Below are 19,647 nucleotides of genomic sequence, written 5' to 3'. Positions count from 1 at the left end.
ATTTGAAAATTTGACAAGACAGTCACTGTTTTATTAGTTTCTTTAGGAATCCTCATTGGAATTCCTTTCGGGAAGTTGACGAATATTTCTTAATGGTAGAATTTGGAGTATTTTTCCACGAGTTTCTGTCCAAGTTTCCAGTAATTAATTGAGACATTACATCAAAAAAATCCTACAGTAGCTCTTACATCAATTTCTACAGCACATTCTCAACTACTAAACTAAAGGTTTTTTTTTAAATTACTCCTGAAGAATCCTTCAAAAGTTCGTGAAGATATTCAAGATATTCGTATTTATTTTAATTATACTTGTTCAAGATTTTTCGAGAGAGTTCTTTCAAAAAATAGTCGGGAAATTCCTTTTATGGTATTCTCCCAAGTACCATGTTTTGAACCTCTCGAAATCATACAAATATGAAATCCAACATTTGTTGAGGGATTTCAGTTTCAATGTTTTTAAGGGATCATACAAAGAATTAAACAAAAAAATTCTCTAAGGAATAAGTAAGAATGGAGCAAATTCCTAAAAATATTTTTCCTTGGATTTCTCAAAAAAAGTTTTATAAGAAATCACTGTAATGAATTCTGACGCAATTTGTGGAAAAGATTTCATAAGGAAGATCATCATTAATCTTTGACGAATATTTTTCGAGATATGCTCAAAGGAATCCCGAAAGAAGCTTCTGTTAGTATTTTGGAGAAGTTTCTATCCTTGGATATATTTTTGAATGATTTTTTTTTAAATATGTTGGTGATCGTGAGTCAGTGTTTGGAGAAATGTTAAGAAGCGATGGTGTCAATCCCGAAAGAACTCATGAAGGAACCTGCATGAAGCCTGTCAACTCAAAGGTATATATTTATGGAAGACTATCGGATAATCCCTTGGTCGCATTCCGTTAAGAATGTCCAGAAAGTGGATCCAAAGAGGAATTTATGCTTGATTCATAGTAGAATTAATTAATTTTAAAAATTTTCTAGTATATTTCTGCACGCCTTATTCATTAAGCACCACCGCACAGATTACTCATTTTGCTTCTACTGATCAGCGAAAAATATAAACTTGAACACAATTTACGTTTTGCAGTTGCTAACTGGGTTGACAGTTCATATAGAGACTGTTGCCTTTATTTTTCAATATGGGACTGCAATAAGCTCATATTTTTACGCCACATTTTCAAACAAAGTATGTAAATTGTGATATGCATAGTAAAGTATATATTAAACTATATATGCGATGAAAAAAGGTGTTGGTTCGAAAATCAAATTATGCTTTTATGGGCAGTATAAGCAGTAAGTAAATTAATGTTTCTATAACGGTCGTTATCACTCCTGGACTGAACGTCAATTAGACTGATAAGAAATCCGTGAAATTGAATATAAATGAATAAAATCAGAATAATTTTTAAACAATCGAACGTAAATTATTTGATAAAGAATCACTTTAAATATTCAGTTCTGCTAGGGTATGAAACAAACCAACATTCTCCTGTTTATGTCAGGAATAACCCATAGCATCAAATCAAATAATTTCTACAGAGATGTCTCCATGGGATTCTCAACTATTTTACCAAATAGGTTTTACAAGAGTTTAATTTCATTTGATTTTCTCCATGATTCATACCTAAACATTCCCTCTTTCTCCTTTCGTGATCACATAAAGTATCAAACCACTATTTCCCAAAGGATGAATCAGGATTTTCTATGACCCCGTCCGAAATTACTAAAAGGAATCTTGGGCTAATTCTAGGTGAAAACCTTGAAGAAATCTCAGCACAAATCTTCGAGATTTCTTAGGGAAATCATCATATCCAACAAAAATTTTTGCTGAATAAGAATTAAACAAGTTATTTTTTAGCATAAATATTTTATGGAATTTTTGGAGGTATTTTAAGAGAATTTCAAAAGCATTCGGCCAAATGGCAATCAGCCTAACGAGATAAAACCGTTTAAGAGATTTCTAGAGCTTCTGTTAGTATTTTGAATGAGTTTATAAATAGTATTTCGGTGATCCTGGAGAAGTACTTAGATAACTGGAATAGTGAATGGTGTTGATTCCGAAAAAAAACGAAAAGAAAAAGTTAAATTAACACTCAAAGGTGTTTTAATGACTAACTTTTGGGTAAATCCTTGTTTTTATTTCATTAACAATTTCCTGAGAAGTTTCTAAGAGAAGTTTTCCGAAGATAAATTAAAGGAGTAAGTAAAGCAGAATATCAGAGGATTTTTACAGTGTATTGTTAAGAGAAATATCCTCAGGCTATATCCAGATAAGATTTGAACAAATCATAAAAAAGTATATTTTAACAATCAATTTAACAATCCTAAACTGATTTCGGAAGAAATAGGCAATATTCATTAAATTTCTTATAAGTATTTATGTAATTCCTGAGGAAATTTGAGAGAAACTACTTGAAGTTATCTGTTGAAAACATCTTGCAGGAGTCGTTAGTGGAATACTTAGACGATAACATTGTGAAATCCTTGTAAAAGTTATGAAAAAAAATGGTTCACAAAAGAATCTTTGCAGAAATGTCTGCAAAAATACTGTTATATTTCAAAACTATCGTTGATGTTGGACAAACTAATGCGAACAATGCGTCAACTAACGCCAGAAGCCATCCAGAACACAATTTTTCATGTAGGAAATGACCTCAACCAAGTCAACGACACCGAAAGAAACAATAGACAAACAAAACAAACAACTGTCAAACAACTTCGAAAAGCACAGTAACACAAATCCCTAGAGTTTTCAGAAAACGCATAAGAACGGCGAGTGTGTGTCTCGTAAAAATTCCACATCGAAAAGCGAAATCACCCGCAAGATGCATGTTTGCCAAGAAAAAAGTAAAATTTTTCATTTTCATCCTTCTCGAATGCATCGGGCGGACGCATTGCACTTGCAATATCAACGACAATACTTAATGATGATTGCAGGCCGTCAGGCCAGATTTCTCAAAACTAGACTCGACGAAATATGGCGGGAACAGCTTTGGCATGGTTATTTTTAAACTTTTGCATCAACCACTGTTCTCGCCGTTCCCTTTCGACCGCGCGAGAATGGAAGTGAAAAAGCTTACATTCCCTTTTCGTCACTCAGACTGCAAAGAAATTATTTATTTTAAAAATAATATACGTTTAATCTTAAATTACATGCGCGACCCTGGGACTGAGTAAAAATAATTACCATCGAGATCATCGAAAACTGCTCTGGGAGAGTGAAATGCCCCCCAGTACTCACTCTCATCCACGGTTTTCACCGGTATCCAAAGAACGGTGCCCGGCAAAATGCTGCCTTTGAGTGCCAAGGGTGAGTGACCATAATTTTCCCCGGGGATACAATTGGGAAAGCCATCTGGGATCGCTGACTAGCAGGGCAGATCCAAAAAAGAATGGCACTTTTCCCGTTCTCGGATAGAAACTCACTCTCACGACTCTTTCCCGCTCCCTCTCGCTCCGATGAATGATGATCGCGATTCGTGATCATCGAAAACTGCGCGCGTCTGGCTTTTCACAAACCAGGAAAACCGCCAACTGCGCAAGTGGCAATTTTCACGGCGATCCTTGCGACCGAAGGTGAACGCTTAGTCGTTTACGATCTCTTCACTAGTGCGCTGCTTGCCGTCATCAGTAACCTTAGCCTGGCTCGCTACTGGCTGGGCCTAAGGTCTGTTATATAACCGCACTATTTTGTAGTGGATTTCCGTTTCACTTGGTCAACTCAACCAGTACCTTACAGATAGTGCCTTCGAAACGGTGTAAGTTTGGTAAAGTTTCGTTATCAGTGTAGCTTAAATTTTCCCAATTTGGGACGAAAGTGATTGCAATAAACCGTAGAAAGCTGTGATATCGAACCACATAGTGACTTTTGAAGTGAGCATTGTGATGTGTGTAATTGAGATTTTTCCGTAAATACTATTCAACTGGACAAAATAACGGCTTCACGGAGGAATTGGTGTGATATTTGTGAAAATTACTGATCATTGGAGTGCTTTTCGCATGAGGTTCACAGTAAATCATTCGGATTAAAAATCATAATTTTTAAAAATAGCATTAAACCACTCAAGTGATCTCCGGGCAAAAGCAAAACTGTTGGTCACCCAGAAAAAAAACAGAAGTGCTCTAAATAAAACTAAGCTTCGCGAGAGGCTTGATGGAGATCAGCACTCGAGTGCTTGCGTGTGCCCAGGACTGATCTTCCCTGCTCTAAATCAACTGGACCACATCGATGGCCATCGTGATAGGACGACGTTAATGTGATACACACTTTCCTCTTCTGGAGGTTGCGACAACCGAAACCCGAACGCAAAAAGTAGCAAACACTCAAAAATATAGCTCAATACGAAGGCAAAAAAGTTGCAAAAGTTATACCACACCATCCTCCGCGAGAGGGTCTAGAAATAGAACTGACCAGGTGATCGTTCCATTTTTATACACCAATCATAGGTCGATACGTGTATACATATGTACTATACTTACCATGGGATCACATTTACTCATCAAAGTTTTCGACCCACCACCAAAAAAAATGCATGCACTCCGACCAACCCTTTCAGCCAGCAAAGTTTTTTTCGTTGGAGCACATTTTTCCGTCAGCATCACAATTCACTCGGCCGATTCGGGAAAAATTACCTAATAAAATAATTCAATTAGACCGTGCCAAATTGATTCATTGGGCATCATTGGCTTCTAATTGCGCACTTTGACTTGTTTACACGTAGTTCTCACTCCCATCGTAAATCGCGGAAAAACCCTCCGAAACATGGCGCAGGATATTTTCTTTTCCAATATGTGTATTGATTTATGCTAAATAACCGTAAAGCAGAAGAAAAAAATCAAACGCTCCCTATCTCATCGGAACAGATCGCGCTCAAATAACAGTCATAAGAAGCGAGAACGAAAAGATGAATGGTCTATATTTAATATTTTCGAGAAACCATTGAGCAGTTGAAGAAGAAAAAAAAAACTTGGTGTGGGGCGCCTGTGGAAGGAACGCGAATAGAAATTCTGTCAATTTACAAATCATGATCAATAAACAAATAACCTATTACTGTTTGGTTTACGCATTTTCCCGTCTAGTATTTCTTTTTATTTAGACAGCACTACAAGTGTTTGTTCTTTAATGCATTTGGGACACATAAACGAAACCATAATATTTTGAAACCGATGAACCGAAGGCAATTGACAATGGGAATAACATATTTGGAGATTGTTCAGGGAACTATTTCGAATTGTAGATCGGAGCTTTGACAATTTTCCCAAACATGGTATATTTGAGATTGTCAACATATGCTGGACAAAACAATTTACCTTAATATTTTGTACAGTTCCATTTGCCTTCGTTGTTCTAAATCTATTGACGTAACCAACTGTACTAAATAGTTTGAATATATAACTTGTATAATGAGGTATATCGTGGTTGGTTATTAATGTAATCGTGCAGCAATCAAAGTTCTTGATTTTACACTCCTTGTAGTATCGTGAACAAAGAGTTTCTTTGAATATGCACAGATATAATACCAACTGTTTATGGTGGTTGAGGGAATGAGTCTTTCGTTAAAATAGTAAATAACGAAATTTCACCTTTTATATTCATTCAATAACTCAGTTTGACTGCATTCCCGAGCAAAGTCCAACATCAAAATGAAAGCAAGTTAAAATCATATATTGTTTTCAACATCAGGTTGATATCATAATTTGATATCAATTTAATAATGAAATATTCGATATCATATTTTGTTTTCATTCTGCTATCATTTTAAATTTTGGTTTATATTTTCTTTTTATTTAATTATAAATTTATCCGTGCTACATGTTCAAATACTATGAGAATATGGAATTGAAGCATTTATCTAGTCGCAGCCACCTTTCAATATTAATCGAAAATATGTATATCTCAGTGAGTTCTCAATATGCTCTCAATGATAGCAGAAACTGTTTTCAATTTGCTTTCACTGACAGCAAAAAGAGTTTTCAATTTGATTTCAAGGAACATTTTTCTGCTCTCAGTTTTGATTTTTTAACCGTTAAAACGACCAAAATGACAACAAATTGAGTTATCAAAATCCGCGACATCACAACATCAAAATTAGTTTTCAATATGATCTCAAGCTTTGCTCGGGTTCTGTTATGTTCCCCTTGAAACATGTATGAAAGAATCATCATTTTTATGGTTTGTACGCTGATCATAAGTACTGTGCAAAAGGATTGGCTAAGAAACTGTCAAGGAATGATTCCGCTACCGAAAGTATTTGAGCTGTATACGTATACGCTGCCGAGAAGTAGAGCTGATTTCCTAACGTCGGTAACACCTGTCGTACAAATCAAATGGAGCTGTCACTATTCCGTACGGAAAAAATGGGTCGCTCATTTATTCCGCAATAAAAGTGACACTTCGCTCATACTGGATCAGCTGTCAAAAATACTTTGGTAAAAAGATAAATTTTATTTGAGCGCTTTACGTTTCAGGTGCAACCAACGCATTAGATTGCTAATTCCACCTCAAAGTTGTTTAATGCCAAAGCCGTCTACAAATTACGTAACGCTCTAGGGGGAGGGGGAGTAGACTTTGGCGTTACGGCTGACACAAAAACAAATTTCATAAGCCTTGTAATGAACATTGTTTCAACGGTACACTCAAACAATGCTATTCCGGCATTTTCTTCATCTGGAGCTGATAGATTCGCTCAAAAACCGATAGATGTCGGCCTTACATTTTATATTCCACACGTCGAGTCTGTCAAACGAGGCACCGTGTGCGGTACCCACCCCTGCCGGTGACAGACACCGTTACTTTCGTTCCACCCGGCTTACGCTCCAGTCCAGCCGCTCTCTTCCTCTCTCTCGCAAATCTCACCCAACCATCGTCGTCGTCGTCGTCGCGACGACGCAAATGAGAAAAAATGCATCATCCCGAACCCTTCACCCATGAGTGCATTGTCGTCAGACAGCTGGTGGCAGCTGATGGCCGTTTTTTGTTCTCCAGCAAAGGATACGACAGTCAGTGATAAGAATGTTTGTGTGAGATCGAGACTTAAAAGGCTTGAATCTCGCTCGTCTCGACTCTCGACGTCGCGATTGAGAGACACCGTCGCACGAATACCGTTACAAGACGTCGCACAGTGGTGCGTGGTCGGACAAAACTTCAAAACAAGGAGACCCTCAAATTGCCTGTTTCACTAGCCAATCCAATATTAACAAGAAACTACAGTCGAACAACCAATGAAATCACTTGACCATAAACTATGTAAAATACAGAATTTCATCATGTTCAACAATCTTGTTAAAATATCTTCAGAAATACTTAAATCTCGCGTGTGCTAGAATAAGGGTGTAAGTCACATGGTCGATTTATCTTCATCGATCCTCTCTTCTGAGAATAAAGTGACAAAATACGAGTTTGTTAGCATATTTCACTTCAGACTGCTTGGCAGCGATGCAATCTTGCGTCCTGGGGTGAAAAATGCTAACAAACTTACGTCTTGTCACCTTTATTCACAGAAGAGAGGATCGATGAAGTGAAATCGACCATGCGACTTACGCCCTTATTCTAGCACACGCTTGAAATAATTTATCACAACAGCAATCTCTTACGTCTTAATAAAGGTTTTCGTGAAAAATAAGATTTGTTCAAGTGTAAATAGTTCAATCTATCAAAACAATGATAGGTATGATAATGCCGAAAACGATTGCAACGTCAACTTTTCAATAAGTATATCCAATTCAGCATAATTACCTAATTCGTGGGTTTTTAAGCCATGCGTTTAGTGTCACCAGGCATTTAGCCGCAAAGTGCCAAGCAGTGTGGGTTCGATTCCTGCCACAAACCGGAAAACTTCGTTGAGATAGTTTTCCGACTGTGCTACTGGGCGTTGCATGCTAGTCCGTTGTCTAGTATAATGCTTCCTGCAATGGGCAAAATGCTCACTGGAAGCATTAACGTGTCCGGGCCCTCAGAAAATACCGAATTATTATAAAGAATGCAGAATGTTCTTACAGAATTGCTTACATTTAGGCATATTGTACAGTTCAAGGTGTTTGAAGTTTTCAAATAACTCAAAATTGTATGACTTGTTAGAGTTTGGACAAAGACGAAATAAAGATCACCATGTTCCTTGCAGTTGCCCAAAATTGTCTAGCATAGGTATAAGGTAATAGAGCAAACTCTAGAATGCCAAGACAATTGTACTGCGATCTGTTTAACAAGGGTACTTTTTGCAGTACCAAGGGATCAAATGCATTACTAAAAGTGGTACCCATTCTAAACCCGACTACTATTGCCTCTATACGTTTTTTTTCTATCTTTATTAACGAGATTTTTAGCCCTGGGCTAGTTCATCTCTGGACCAACGGCTTTACTTCCCTTCCGAAGGAAGTCGTCAATAAAATTTTTAGTGACTATCTTGGGGATGGGATTCGATCCCAGGTCCTCGGCGTGAGAGGCGTGTGTTCTAACCACTACACCAGGTCCGTCCCCATGCCTCTATATGTCTCTGGTTTGGATATCATATTTGGCTTCAGGGGCCACAAATTTAATCAACAAAATAAAAACTCCTGCTTATTTTTTTTAAACGTGCTTAAAACTTCAATAATTCAGTCAACTTTCCCTCACTCTATATTCCGTATCTTGATATCGAGTTGGAGCATCATAGTAAGAGCTGGTTTTCATGGCTACATAGATGGTCCCTTGGATCGCAGTTGCACAGGTTTTGTGTTTTGTAACTAGACACCTCTCTAACTCGAAGGGACCATCAATATCGAGTCATGGAGAGTTGACTGTATAAAATACAGTATATTGTCACAAGCGATGGGTGCCATTACTTGTATTAAAATATAAAACTTGCAACAGTATCTTTGAGATATCAGCACCATAAAACTTACAACGATTGCAATTTATAATGATATTTCAAAATACTACCAAAAACAATTGATCAACGTTACCCCACATTACAGTATATTGTAGATCACTGCGAAGGGAACTGACTGGATTGATTAATAATAATTGTATTATTATTATTGTATTGTATTAGAATTATTCTCTAAAGCTAAATTATTTAGCTCCTTTCGATTTTTCAATGAACAGTTCATAAGTAACTGCTACTTCTCATCAAAGCACCCACTGATTGGCACGCCGTCATCCTTGCTCTCTGCGTTTGCTAATCACCCATCAAGGTCGGCCGCTGGTGTGTGTGCAATCAGGCACCTCTGTCGTGGCCTTTTCTCGCTCGCTCTCTCTCTCTCTCGCTAGCCAGACTGCTACTTCCACACAAGGGCGCACTTCAGCAGCCAAAAGCAACGGTAGCCTGTTCTCGCCGTTCGTTCCGTCGTCGCGTCGCGGTTGTGTTGTCCAAGTCAAGTTTCATTTCGCAGTTCGCAGTAGGTTCAGTTTCGCTTCAGACCTACATCGCCGCCAAGCAATACTTTTTCAGTGCCTCGTGCGCTCTTCCTCTCTCTCTCTTGAGTACAACACACACTCGTCGATCAACCGTGTTTCCGCGCTCCGTCGTCAATCGTAGTAGTCGTCGTCGTGGTCCTCGTTGCTGTGCGCCACCATCATCGCCTGCTGCTTCCAAACCATAGTAGATCCAGCAACGCGGACAAAGTTTTCAATTGAACACATTTTCGGCCTACTCTGCAATCCATTGTTGCGAAAATCTTTCGGGAAGTTTTCGGATTCTCATCGCGATTTTCAAAATGAGTCAGTGCTGAAAAATGACGTTCCCGTTTCGCTCGGTGATCAGGTTGACGTTTTCCAGTAGTAAAATTTTATGATAGAATTCCGCACCATCACCAACATCGCAGTAAGCAGTCCGGGTTTTGTGTCACATCAGTCGTGTTCAGTGTGTGGCTGCCGCTTCTTTCCGTATCTGGCAGGGGGAGGACAGCGAGTGAGTGCGTGGTGTGATTCGCAAAAATAAAAAGTAGGAAAATTGAACGGCGAGTTTCTCACAGTGCGTCGTGCGTGAAGAGCAGGCTACTTTTTGCTCCCGAGATCGCGAGAATCTTCCAAACAGGAGAAAATAGCGGATCGCGACTGAAGAATACCAAGAATTACGCGGAAGGATATCCAGTAATAAATCTATTGTGTGATAGTAGTTATAGTAGGCCATTGAAAGTCGCTGTGGAAATTCTGTAGAACGGAAGCCCAGCGCGCAGTCAACAAGAAAGGAGTGTGAGCAAGAGATAGTGGAACTGGTTCCCGTTTTTTTTTTGCTCGCTGAACGCAATACACAAATCACCACGTAAGTGTTTACGGAATCATACGATGGAAGAGGAGGAATTTCGCAGGAGGGGGTGTTCGCTTATCGTTACACGTACTTTCGAGAGACTTAAGATTACCTACCTAATTTGATACAGTTAACAATCATTCTCGTACATTTAGGGCAATTACACCCGAATCCGTCTGATGAAAAAGTGTTAATGCCGACAATTTTAAGGTTATGGTCGTCGTCTCTCCTATGGGTCGTTTGCCTTTCTTTTATTATTCGCGTAGTAACTTACCTGGTTGCTTGCGTGTAGCTTTTCTGTGCACCAACACCAGCAGCGTAAGCTACAGTGAAACCTCCATGAGTCGGCATCGACTCACGTATCTATACTATGTTGAAACAAAGTTTCATGGTTACTAGGATGATTCCTAGCTATCCACAGCATTCTGTTCCGTTACACAATATTTCCATGGATCGATCGATGGTCCCTTCAAATTCGACTCTTGGCGAATTGACTGTACCTACTTGGATCAATTTGTGAAAGAGGTGATCGGCCCCCCAACACGCCGACCACAGACAGGTAACGTTGGCATCTTCAGCTGTGTCTGGAAGAAATGCCGGCAGTGTTCGGAAACGATCAGAGCACTCAGTCATCGCTGATTCGTTGTCTTGTGCCAGTCGTCGTCATGGTGGTTATATCGTTGAGCCGTTATGTCGGCTGTGGGGCCGTAACGAACACGATCAACGACATGGGATGGTAAACAAAAACTATCATGCAGACGAGTTTTTTAAAGTTCTAGGTGAAAACTTAAATTCTACCAATCAAATTTTGATGCATTCACATTCAACTCGATATTGAAGAGGCCATCAAGTTAAAGAACACAAAGTGCAACTGCGGTTCAAGGGACCACCGAGGTAGCCATGAACACCAACTCTTACGATGGTTCTAGTTATCTGCCCTTCTACGCCTACTTGTCCCATTTTCTATTTAACCTAATGGCGTGGAACAGCAGTCATGGAGAGATGAACATTGACTTCGCAACACCAAACCGTAATCGCGCCTGCTCATGAGATGCGAAGTTTTCTGTCAAAGTCGAAACAATGGGATGATGGATAGATGCGAAGCTAATGTCAAAGTCGAAACAATGGGACGGCGGCTGTGATAACTCCTGGCAGCTTTAACAAATGTAAATAAACGGCTAAACTGACCTCTTACACACTTAGTCATTATAGGCCCTTTCATGTGACAGATCCTTCTATGCATTTTGTTTACATCGGTGGAGGACCGGTGCTAACACGGGCCTGTCATTTTCATAGAAGAACTGTCAAAATGCTTCCCGATTTGCTGTTATGAGACGTCATGTGAATAGGCCTATTGACGAACTTCAATGAAATAATGTTATACAGCTTGTGAAATTGATATTGTATTTTTTGGTAAAATCCAGAATGCGATCGCAGCTCAGTTTGGAGCTGTGAACTTATTTACACAGTGAGAGAAAATTGTACAGAACAAAGTGGAAAAATTCTCTTGATTTCTTATTCAACTGGCAGCAAAATAAATGAGAATTCACATTTCATATTCATTGCCAAATTAGAGTAATGCACATTGATGAAAATAAAACTGTTTTCAATGAAATTTTGACATCAGAAATATCAATTTCACAAGCTGTATAACATTTCTTTGAAGTTCGTCAATAATGACTTATAAGCGGTTTCTTCATCACCGCTTAGGCCTTAAACCTGGTTTAATCGTATGGCTAAACGTGGTTTACGGCTTGAGCGAAAGTGAAGAAATCGGCCCTTAGTGTGTAAGAGGTCAGTTAAGCCGTTTATTTACATTTGTCAAAGCCGCCAGGAGTCATCACAGCCGCCGTCCCATTATTTAGACTTTGACATTTGCTTCGCATCCAGAAAACTTCGCATCCCATGAGCAGGCGCGATTACGGTTTGGTGCTGCGAAGTCAATACAGTCATCCCTCCATGAGTCGATCTTCCATTACTCGATATCGACTCATGGAACCATACTAAAAACATAAAATCATGGTTACATTGATGGTCCCTTCAAACAGCTTTCCAAAGAATAGCTGTTCCATGACTCGATATTTCCATGAGTCGATGGTCCCTTCAATATCGACTCATGGAGGTTTGACTGTAATTCAATGTTGCTGAATTTAGCGTTCGCTTATCAATAATTGACGAAGAAAACTGTCATTTGATACTTAACTGCAGAAGTGCTCGTAGGATATTGATATAAGCAGAATATTGATACTTGATATCGAGTTAGAGAACCATAAAGTTTGTTCTCTTGGCTACCTTGATAGTCCTTTGCATCGTAGATGCACTGGTTTTGTATGTTCTATATTCCTACCTAACTCGATGGTATTGTCCTTTCGGTATCGAGTTATGGGGAGTTGGCTGTAGTTTTATTTCACATCTGATTTCTATGGAAATATTTATTCACTAAACAGAGTTTCTCGATTAATATTTCCATATTTTTATTTAACATTTTCATTTACAAAGAATGTTCAAAACTCGATACCCCGTTTGCAAACCATTTCGTGACATATAAACATCATTCCTTTTTCAGTTATATCGACAGGTTTCTTGTGTTAATTTGTTCTATCATTCGATATTTATCTTTGTCGTTATTATTTGAATAACGAGTCAAAAATTAAATGCAGCCTGTTGTGACTGTTATGAGTTAAGAGTTAAATCTGTGAAACAATATAATTCGGTGGACCAAAAACAAATACAGTGAAACCTCCATGAGTCGATATTGAAGGGACCATCGACTCATGGAAATATCGAGTCATGGAACAGCAATTCTTTGGAAAGCTGCTTCTAGGGACCATCATAGTAACCATAAAATTATGTTTTTAGTATGGTCCCATGAGTCGATATCGAATCATGGAACATCGACTTATGGAGGGATCACTGTAAGTGATGCTCAGCATAATACTTCAATAATCTTTTAGAAGAATGAAAGGAGAACATTGAAAAATGTATATGGATCCTCAAACTTTGATGAACTACCACTCTCACCTAAACTCGTGACAAACTTTAAGGACGGCCCCTTTGTTGAACATTTTAAACCTGGTGCTCATCGCTCGTCATGCTACTCAAGACTCATTTAGTTAACCAATGATAACAGTCGATTGTTGTAATTTTATGTAAAAACTATGCTTTTGATAAAATCCTTCCCTTGCTCAGTTCAGTAGTTTACGTTAATTAGGTTATAACATAATGAGTAAACAGATTTACAACAAGTATGAATTGATGCTCACAGAAAATATGTTACATTTGGACCTGTTGGGTTTAAACATTTCTGCCTAGTACATATTAAAAGTTTGTAACCCAACTTTTAAGACTACACTAAAACTTCAAAGGCACTAATTCCGTGAAGTGTTTTTTTTTTCGGCTTTGCACTAGCAGAAAGCTTGTAGTAAGAAGATCAGGAACATTTGCCTACTTCTCCTGTTCAGTGGCTTGGAAAACGTGAGTAGGAGCACAAGTCGACCATTGGATTTCGAGATGTTTCACCTTAAGCTGATCATAGAATTTTGAACAGCACAAATCGACGTTGATTGTTTATAAGGGTTTATCTGCATTAATCGATGTCTCTTCATCGTTGCTTTCTTTGCATCATTACAGAAAACTGAGTGACTTTTCGTAACATGTTTTGAACAAGAAATATTACAGATTTATTTAATTTGGCAAAGTTATTAGCGTTGTCAGTTAATCCTTTATAAAGAGACAGTGTCAAAATTAAGAAAACCCAAACTATGCTTTGCGTTGCAAATTTTGATCGATTGGTCACTATCAGCGAGTAATCAATCGAACAAGTTTTCAGTTTGAACAGTGTGCCTGGTTCTTTAGATTTGTGTACCTCAAAATTGGAGGTGTGACTTCCATTCATTTTCACCTTAAACTGGCCTCTGAAAATTAACATCTCAACAGACTGCCTTGTATTTTACCCACTTATTTGAATGTTACCTTCAATTGCATCATTCTTTTCTCAGTCACGATTTCAGTGATCTGATTTACATATTATGGGAATGTCTGTATAAATTTATCAATCTGTGATTTTTGTGATCTGTGCAATAAATATCCGTCCTACTCAGCAAACAACGTGCTCCAGAAGCTTCAAACAATAGTGATGTGTGTGCGCCCTCTCCCCGTTACAAGTGTGCAAAGAAAAGAAATCGAACGTGTCACAATCTCTCAACGCAATCACCACCCATCGATATCGCAGATTTCTGTAAACCACACCACCACCAACACCACCCACATGCTCTCAGCTGTACCGGTGTTCGATCACGTTTCTCAGTTTATCTCCTATCGTGCTCGTCTGCTAGATTCGCCATTCTGTGTCGGACCCGGCTCTAACCATATGTTTTTCGCAATTTTTCTTCTCCCCTCAGAACTGCCGGTTACTAGCTAATTCACCATGGAGGACGGCCATAGCAAGTCCGTCGAAGAAGTGATCAGTCACTTCCGAGTGGATCCAGAACGGGGTCTCTCTCTCGACCAGGTCAAGGAATACCAGAAGAAGTATGGACCTAATGGTAAGTAAAAGCATTTATCTTTCTTTATTTGGTGTGCTCTTCTTCTAGGAAATTTTGCCTCCTATCAACAAGTCAATGCTCGATCCGTGAATCATGTGCTTGCGCACGAATCTACTGAATTATTATTTACGTGGATAGGGTTTAATTTGCGAATCCACTCGAAACACGTCGATTATTAATAATGAGCACAGTGAAAAATTTATATTTATTATGCAATGTATCACATTCTGGAATAGTCAAATAGTCTTTCTTTTTACCAATATTTTCGGTACACCGGTGCCTACAATATTTTACTGTGTATCCGTAACCTAAACGCGCAACGCGTTTCCCATTTCGATTTACGTCATTCGTTGACTATTTGCTTCGCTCTAGAGCAGCCACTGACTGTCTCGGATTTCCATCCCAGGCTAACTACACTGTGGCGCTACACGGCTTTCGTACCTTCCACTGACAGCCATTTATCGACACAGTGTTGCGATCTTCTGATCTGGTCTAGCCTTGCTTGCTAACCGACTATACACTGAGCCAGAAATTGCGTACGAATTTCATAAGAGAACGCTTGTGAATTGATTTCATGACTGGTTTTCTCTTTTTCATAAGACTCTTATGAAACACAAAACGTCCGATATTCACAAGAAATTCTTGTCGTTATCATTAGAGATCTTATGAATATCTTTATTTTCCTAAATTCAAAGAGCGATTCTCTAAATACATAATGGTCCTAAAGAATTCCATAATTGATATCTATGATCCTTCATAAGAGTATCTTATGATATTATATCTATTTGTATTATGAACGCAATGATCGATGGAAGTTCACAAGTTTTTCTTATGAGTCTCATTAGATGCTTCTTATGTCTTTATTCCAAAAGAATTTCGTATGAAATTCTTACGTGGTTTTTGATAGGAAGTCGACTGTTTTTCACAAGTGTGACTAATCATTGTCATACGCGCGCTTATGAATCTCAATCGTGAATATTTTGTTATTAGCATCTCTCCACGTAATCCATAAGATTTTCGTATGAAATTGTTAAGAAAATCGTACTCCATTAGATTGTCTTATGAATGCCAATGATCAATGCGTTTGATATCCAAAAAGAGTTTCTTATGGAATTATATCTGTCTATGTAATGAGTGTTATTTCATAAGTCTGTTGTGGAATGTTATGAGATTCTCGAATGAAGAACAAAATACTTCTTATGTCGTTATTCCATAAGAAATTCTTATGTACCTCATACGTTCCGTTTCCTCCGTATACGGTTCGTGATCATGATCATGATCGCGGTCAAATAAACAAGCTCGAGACAATACACTCCAACCGAACCCTATCGCGTCTCCCACTTACACACGTGAGCAGGTTGGAGTCTCGTGGAATCATTTCCTGATTAAAATCGACCATTCGATGATAATTCGCTACCGTTCTAACGGTTTCGCTTTGTCGCGGAATCCTGAAACGGTGCACTTGCATCAATTTAGCGAAGTTAGTGTCTCTCGAGCACGTAATTAATACAAATTAGCTCTGGCTGCCGCGTCGGTTTAAGCTTCAACCAATTTCATCATAGTCGGCTCAGTATGGAGATTAATAACTATTTCTGCCTTGGATGGACTCGCTAAGCCTGCCACCCACAACTGTTCACCCCTTAATATTTCGTACGATGCGTTAAAAAGCTTAGCATTGACTGTGATTCATCATCGAACAGGACCGCCTCAAAATGTTGCGAAGGTCGCAAGTAGCGCCATCATTGTTCGCATGGACTTTCCTATATCGCATGAAACCAAATAAACAAAACAGTGTCTTTCGAATTCATTAGCAGCTACAGTATGCTTTCGCTTGTTAGTACATCACTAATTCAATTAAACTGACAGCATAATCTCATGTGAGCAAAATGTAGAGTTATCGCGATTTGTCTTTTAGTTGTTTACTTTCTTAAAATTGATGTTATATTTTAGTAATTGGGAAACATTACCATTGACAGCAAATGCCATATTCCATACAATTAATGACCGATTTTTTAAGATCTTGCAATATTATTATCTACAAAAAGTTCCTCAAAAGTTATGTTATTTGATAAGTATTACTTAGAAAATTGTTTTCAATTATACATACTTATTGTCAGAGTGACTGTGCGTAACATTAGAAACGGTTAAACCATGAATTGCTCTATTCGTGATCAAACGTCAACATCCCACCGCAAAATCGCTAGTGTTTGGAGGTGATTTTAACTTCCAACTTTCCAAATAACCTCCAAATCATCACCTCCAAGTTAGTTCTAATATCCTCCGTTATATGAAATATGGTGGCGCGTCGATCGTCGCAAGTTTATCGTTAAACAGTCAATATGGCGAAGATTTACTGTACTCTACACAGCGTACATGCAGCCGTTCCGTGTAATCTTCTACTAGAGCAATCTACCAGAGCACTGAGGCAGCTTTTTGTTCTATACATTTAATATTCATATTTCTTCCTTCTCACCGAACGGACTTTCAAGCACCGGAGTATTTGCCAGTGCTAAATATACAAGTGCGAACTCTGGCAAAACCAGTAGGAGTGGGAAAATGTGGAAAGAGTTGTCCGTTAGTAGCAGGCCTTTGGCTATCGCCGTCGTACCACAGGCTAGCCATAACTTAATTAATAACTTTCTTCTCGTTGGTCGTGGTCGTGGGTGACCACTACCACGTCAGGCCAAATACCCGTGGAAAAAGTCGAAAGTGATAAATAATGCCCAACGATTTGTGACAAATCGTGTCACAGTTACACCGAGATTGTTTGAGAATGTTTATCGTAATTCTAAAATCCAGATGGTTGACCCCAGAGAGCCGAATGAAATTTTTTGAAGAAGGTCAAGTAAAATTGTTATTTATTGCTTTTAACCACGCTAACAAGCTAACTGACTTGAGCAAATATGTGATTTGGGTCTATCCTAACCACCACGACAATGCTGAATGATTCGTTCAAATTTGCTTGAACTGTTGGTAAAAACGCTGGACAACTATTTATGTTCTCCTTCATCTTCTTGGCATCAAGTCCTCACTGGGACAGAGCCTGCTTCTCACCTTAGTGTTCTTATGAGCACTTCCACAGTTATTAACTGAAACCTTTCTATGCCAAAGTTGTCATTTTCGCATTCGTATATCGTGTGACAGGTACGATGATACTCTATGCCCAGGGAAGTCAAGGAAATTTCCATTACGAAAAGATCCTGGACCGACCGGGAACCGAGACACCTTCAGCATGGCTTTGCTTTGTAGCCGCGGACTCTAACCACTCGGCTAAGGAAGGCCCTGTCCACAGTATTGTCCCCTTCCTGTTCTACTCGAAGCAATAGTACATGCGTCCTGTGTGATTATCTGAGATAATCAACTGGTTTTTTGTTCTGACGCTGTTGTTTTATTCTTGCTGAGATTGCCGAAAGCTCAATCCTGCATAGTTTTTTTAGTGGTTAAAGCTCAGATCTTGGATTACCTATTAAATAAAACTGCCCTAATAAATCAAATCATGGTATCTGGGAGAGAAGAAGTGTTAGACATAATGTTCTACTCAAAAAGAATCAGTCGCGAATTGACGAATCGCCAAGATGAGGAATCCTTTTCTGACCACCGTTTCTTTTTTGGAAACATGAATGTTTACATCGCAGACTTTGCTTTTAGTCAAGAAAATTACGTATATTAAATCCATTGCGATCAAATGACTTGGATACTCTCCGTCTATTGATCTCTATGTGTCTTGGATGATGCCGTTGACGTTACAACGTTCTACATTATAAAAGCTTCTGGAGAAGCTTGTCCTCTGCGGTCTGTGAAGATTACAAGAGAGACCCCATGGTGCAATTCCGAACTGACTAGACTCAGGAAACAATGTAGAAGGAGTTGGAACAGCCACCGATCAACTGGATCATAGTCGTTCGAGCCGGTTAACAAGAGTGCTTTTCAATCTGCTTAACGATCCGTCTGGAAATCCTATGACACATATGAATCTAATTATGACTTTACATGTTCTATTCAATGTGTATACATTATTAACACACATTATTGTGGGCTTCGTGGCCGTGCGGTTAGCGGCGTCAGTCGTTCAAGCGTATTGCGCTACGAAGCGTGGGTTCGATTCCCGCTCCAGTCGGTGGAAACTTTTCGTCAAACGAAAAATTCATCACTGGGCTACTGGGTGTTCCGTGTTGTCCGTTGCCTAATGTTCGTGATTGTTCAGTCTGTGCAGCCTTTGGCTGAAGACGGTGTAAATTGTCTTTTTAAACTCGTGGACCCCTTTTAGAAGGTAGAGCTGGTGCTGGTGTATACTCTCGTGAGCAAAGGCTGAATCACTTTTACTAATTTGGTAGAAACTGCACCGATTTGCTAGCGAAAATGTTTGCTCCTATGAGCGAATTACAACCAGTAGATATGGGGTGAAGTACGTCTGTTTAGAAAGTCAGGCTGCTATAAAAGCTCTTGCTTCGACCATCTGAATGCCGATGTTAGCTATCGCATGTCGGACTTAAATTGAAGAGCTGACTGAAGTCAATTTTCCGTAGCCATTCCCAACAGAAAAAGTAAAAAAATCTATTCTATTTGCAGCAGATTGTGGTCGAAAATCTTAACCTGCCTTTTGAAAGAACCTCATCAAAACTCTTCCGGAAGTAGGGCTAAAGACGGTTAGGAATAACAACCAAAACAAAAGTTTTTCAGAAATTCGTTTAGGATTTCAGAAGCGAGTACTTTTTACTAAAAATCATTTCAAAAATACATTAGAAGTTCCAACATTTCATTGATTAACCTTTGATACTGTTTTTTCTCGACTATGGTCAACTATTTCTATACAAAATATACGTTTCTATAATGAATTCAACATCATTGTTGCAAAATAACAATGGATCATTAAAATAACCA

At 38.8% G+C, this 19,647-nt stretch overlaps 1 protein-coding gene across 7 annotated transcripts in view; it reads left to right on the top strand.

Moving 5' to 3' along the window:
• The window catches only part of LOC5568141 (calcium-transporting ATPase sarcoplasmic/endoplasmic reticulum type), a 70,634-nt gene that overhangs the window by 11,074 nt on the left and 39,913 nt on the right, over window positions 1-19,647 (top strand). For 2 of the 7 annotated variants that reach the window (XM_021842423.1, XM_021842424.1), the window contains exon 2: window positions 14,623-14,766. In XM_021842423.1, coding sequence (XP_021698115.1) covers window positions 14,649-14,766 — 118 coding nt within the window. In that variant the 5' untranslated portion in view covers window positions 14,623-14,648. Of the gene's footprint in view, window positions 1-3,577; window positions 3,764-3,844; window positions 3,870-9,368; window positions 10,238-14,622; window positions 14,767-19,647 lie in introns of those variants that run through there. The other 5 variants (XM_001652035.2, XM_021842426.1, XM_021842429.1 and 2 more) reach the window with 5 other exon arrangements.

The sequence above is a fragment of the Aedes aegypti genome, chromosome 2 (genome assembly GCF_002204515.2).
Source record: "Aedes aegypti strain LVP_AGWG chromosome 2, AaegL5.0 Primary Assembly, whole genome shotgun sequence".
NCBI classification, from domain to species: domain Eukaryota; kingdom Metazoa; phylum Arthropoda; class Insecta; order Diptera; family Culicidae; genus Aedes; species Aedes aegypti.
Note: the sequence above shows the minus strand (reverse complement) of the source record. Positions and strands in the feature narration are given on the sequence as shown.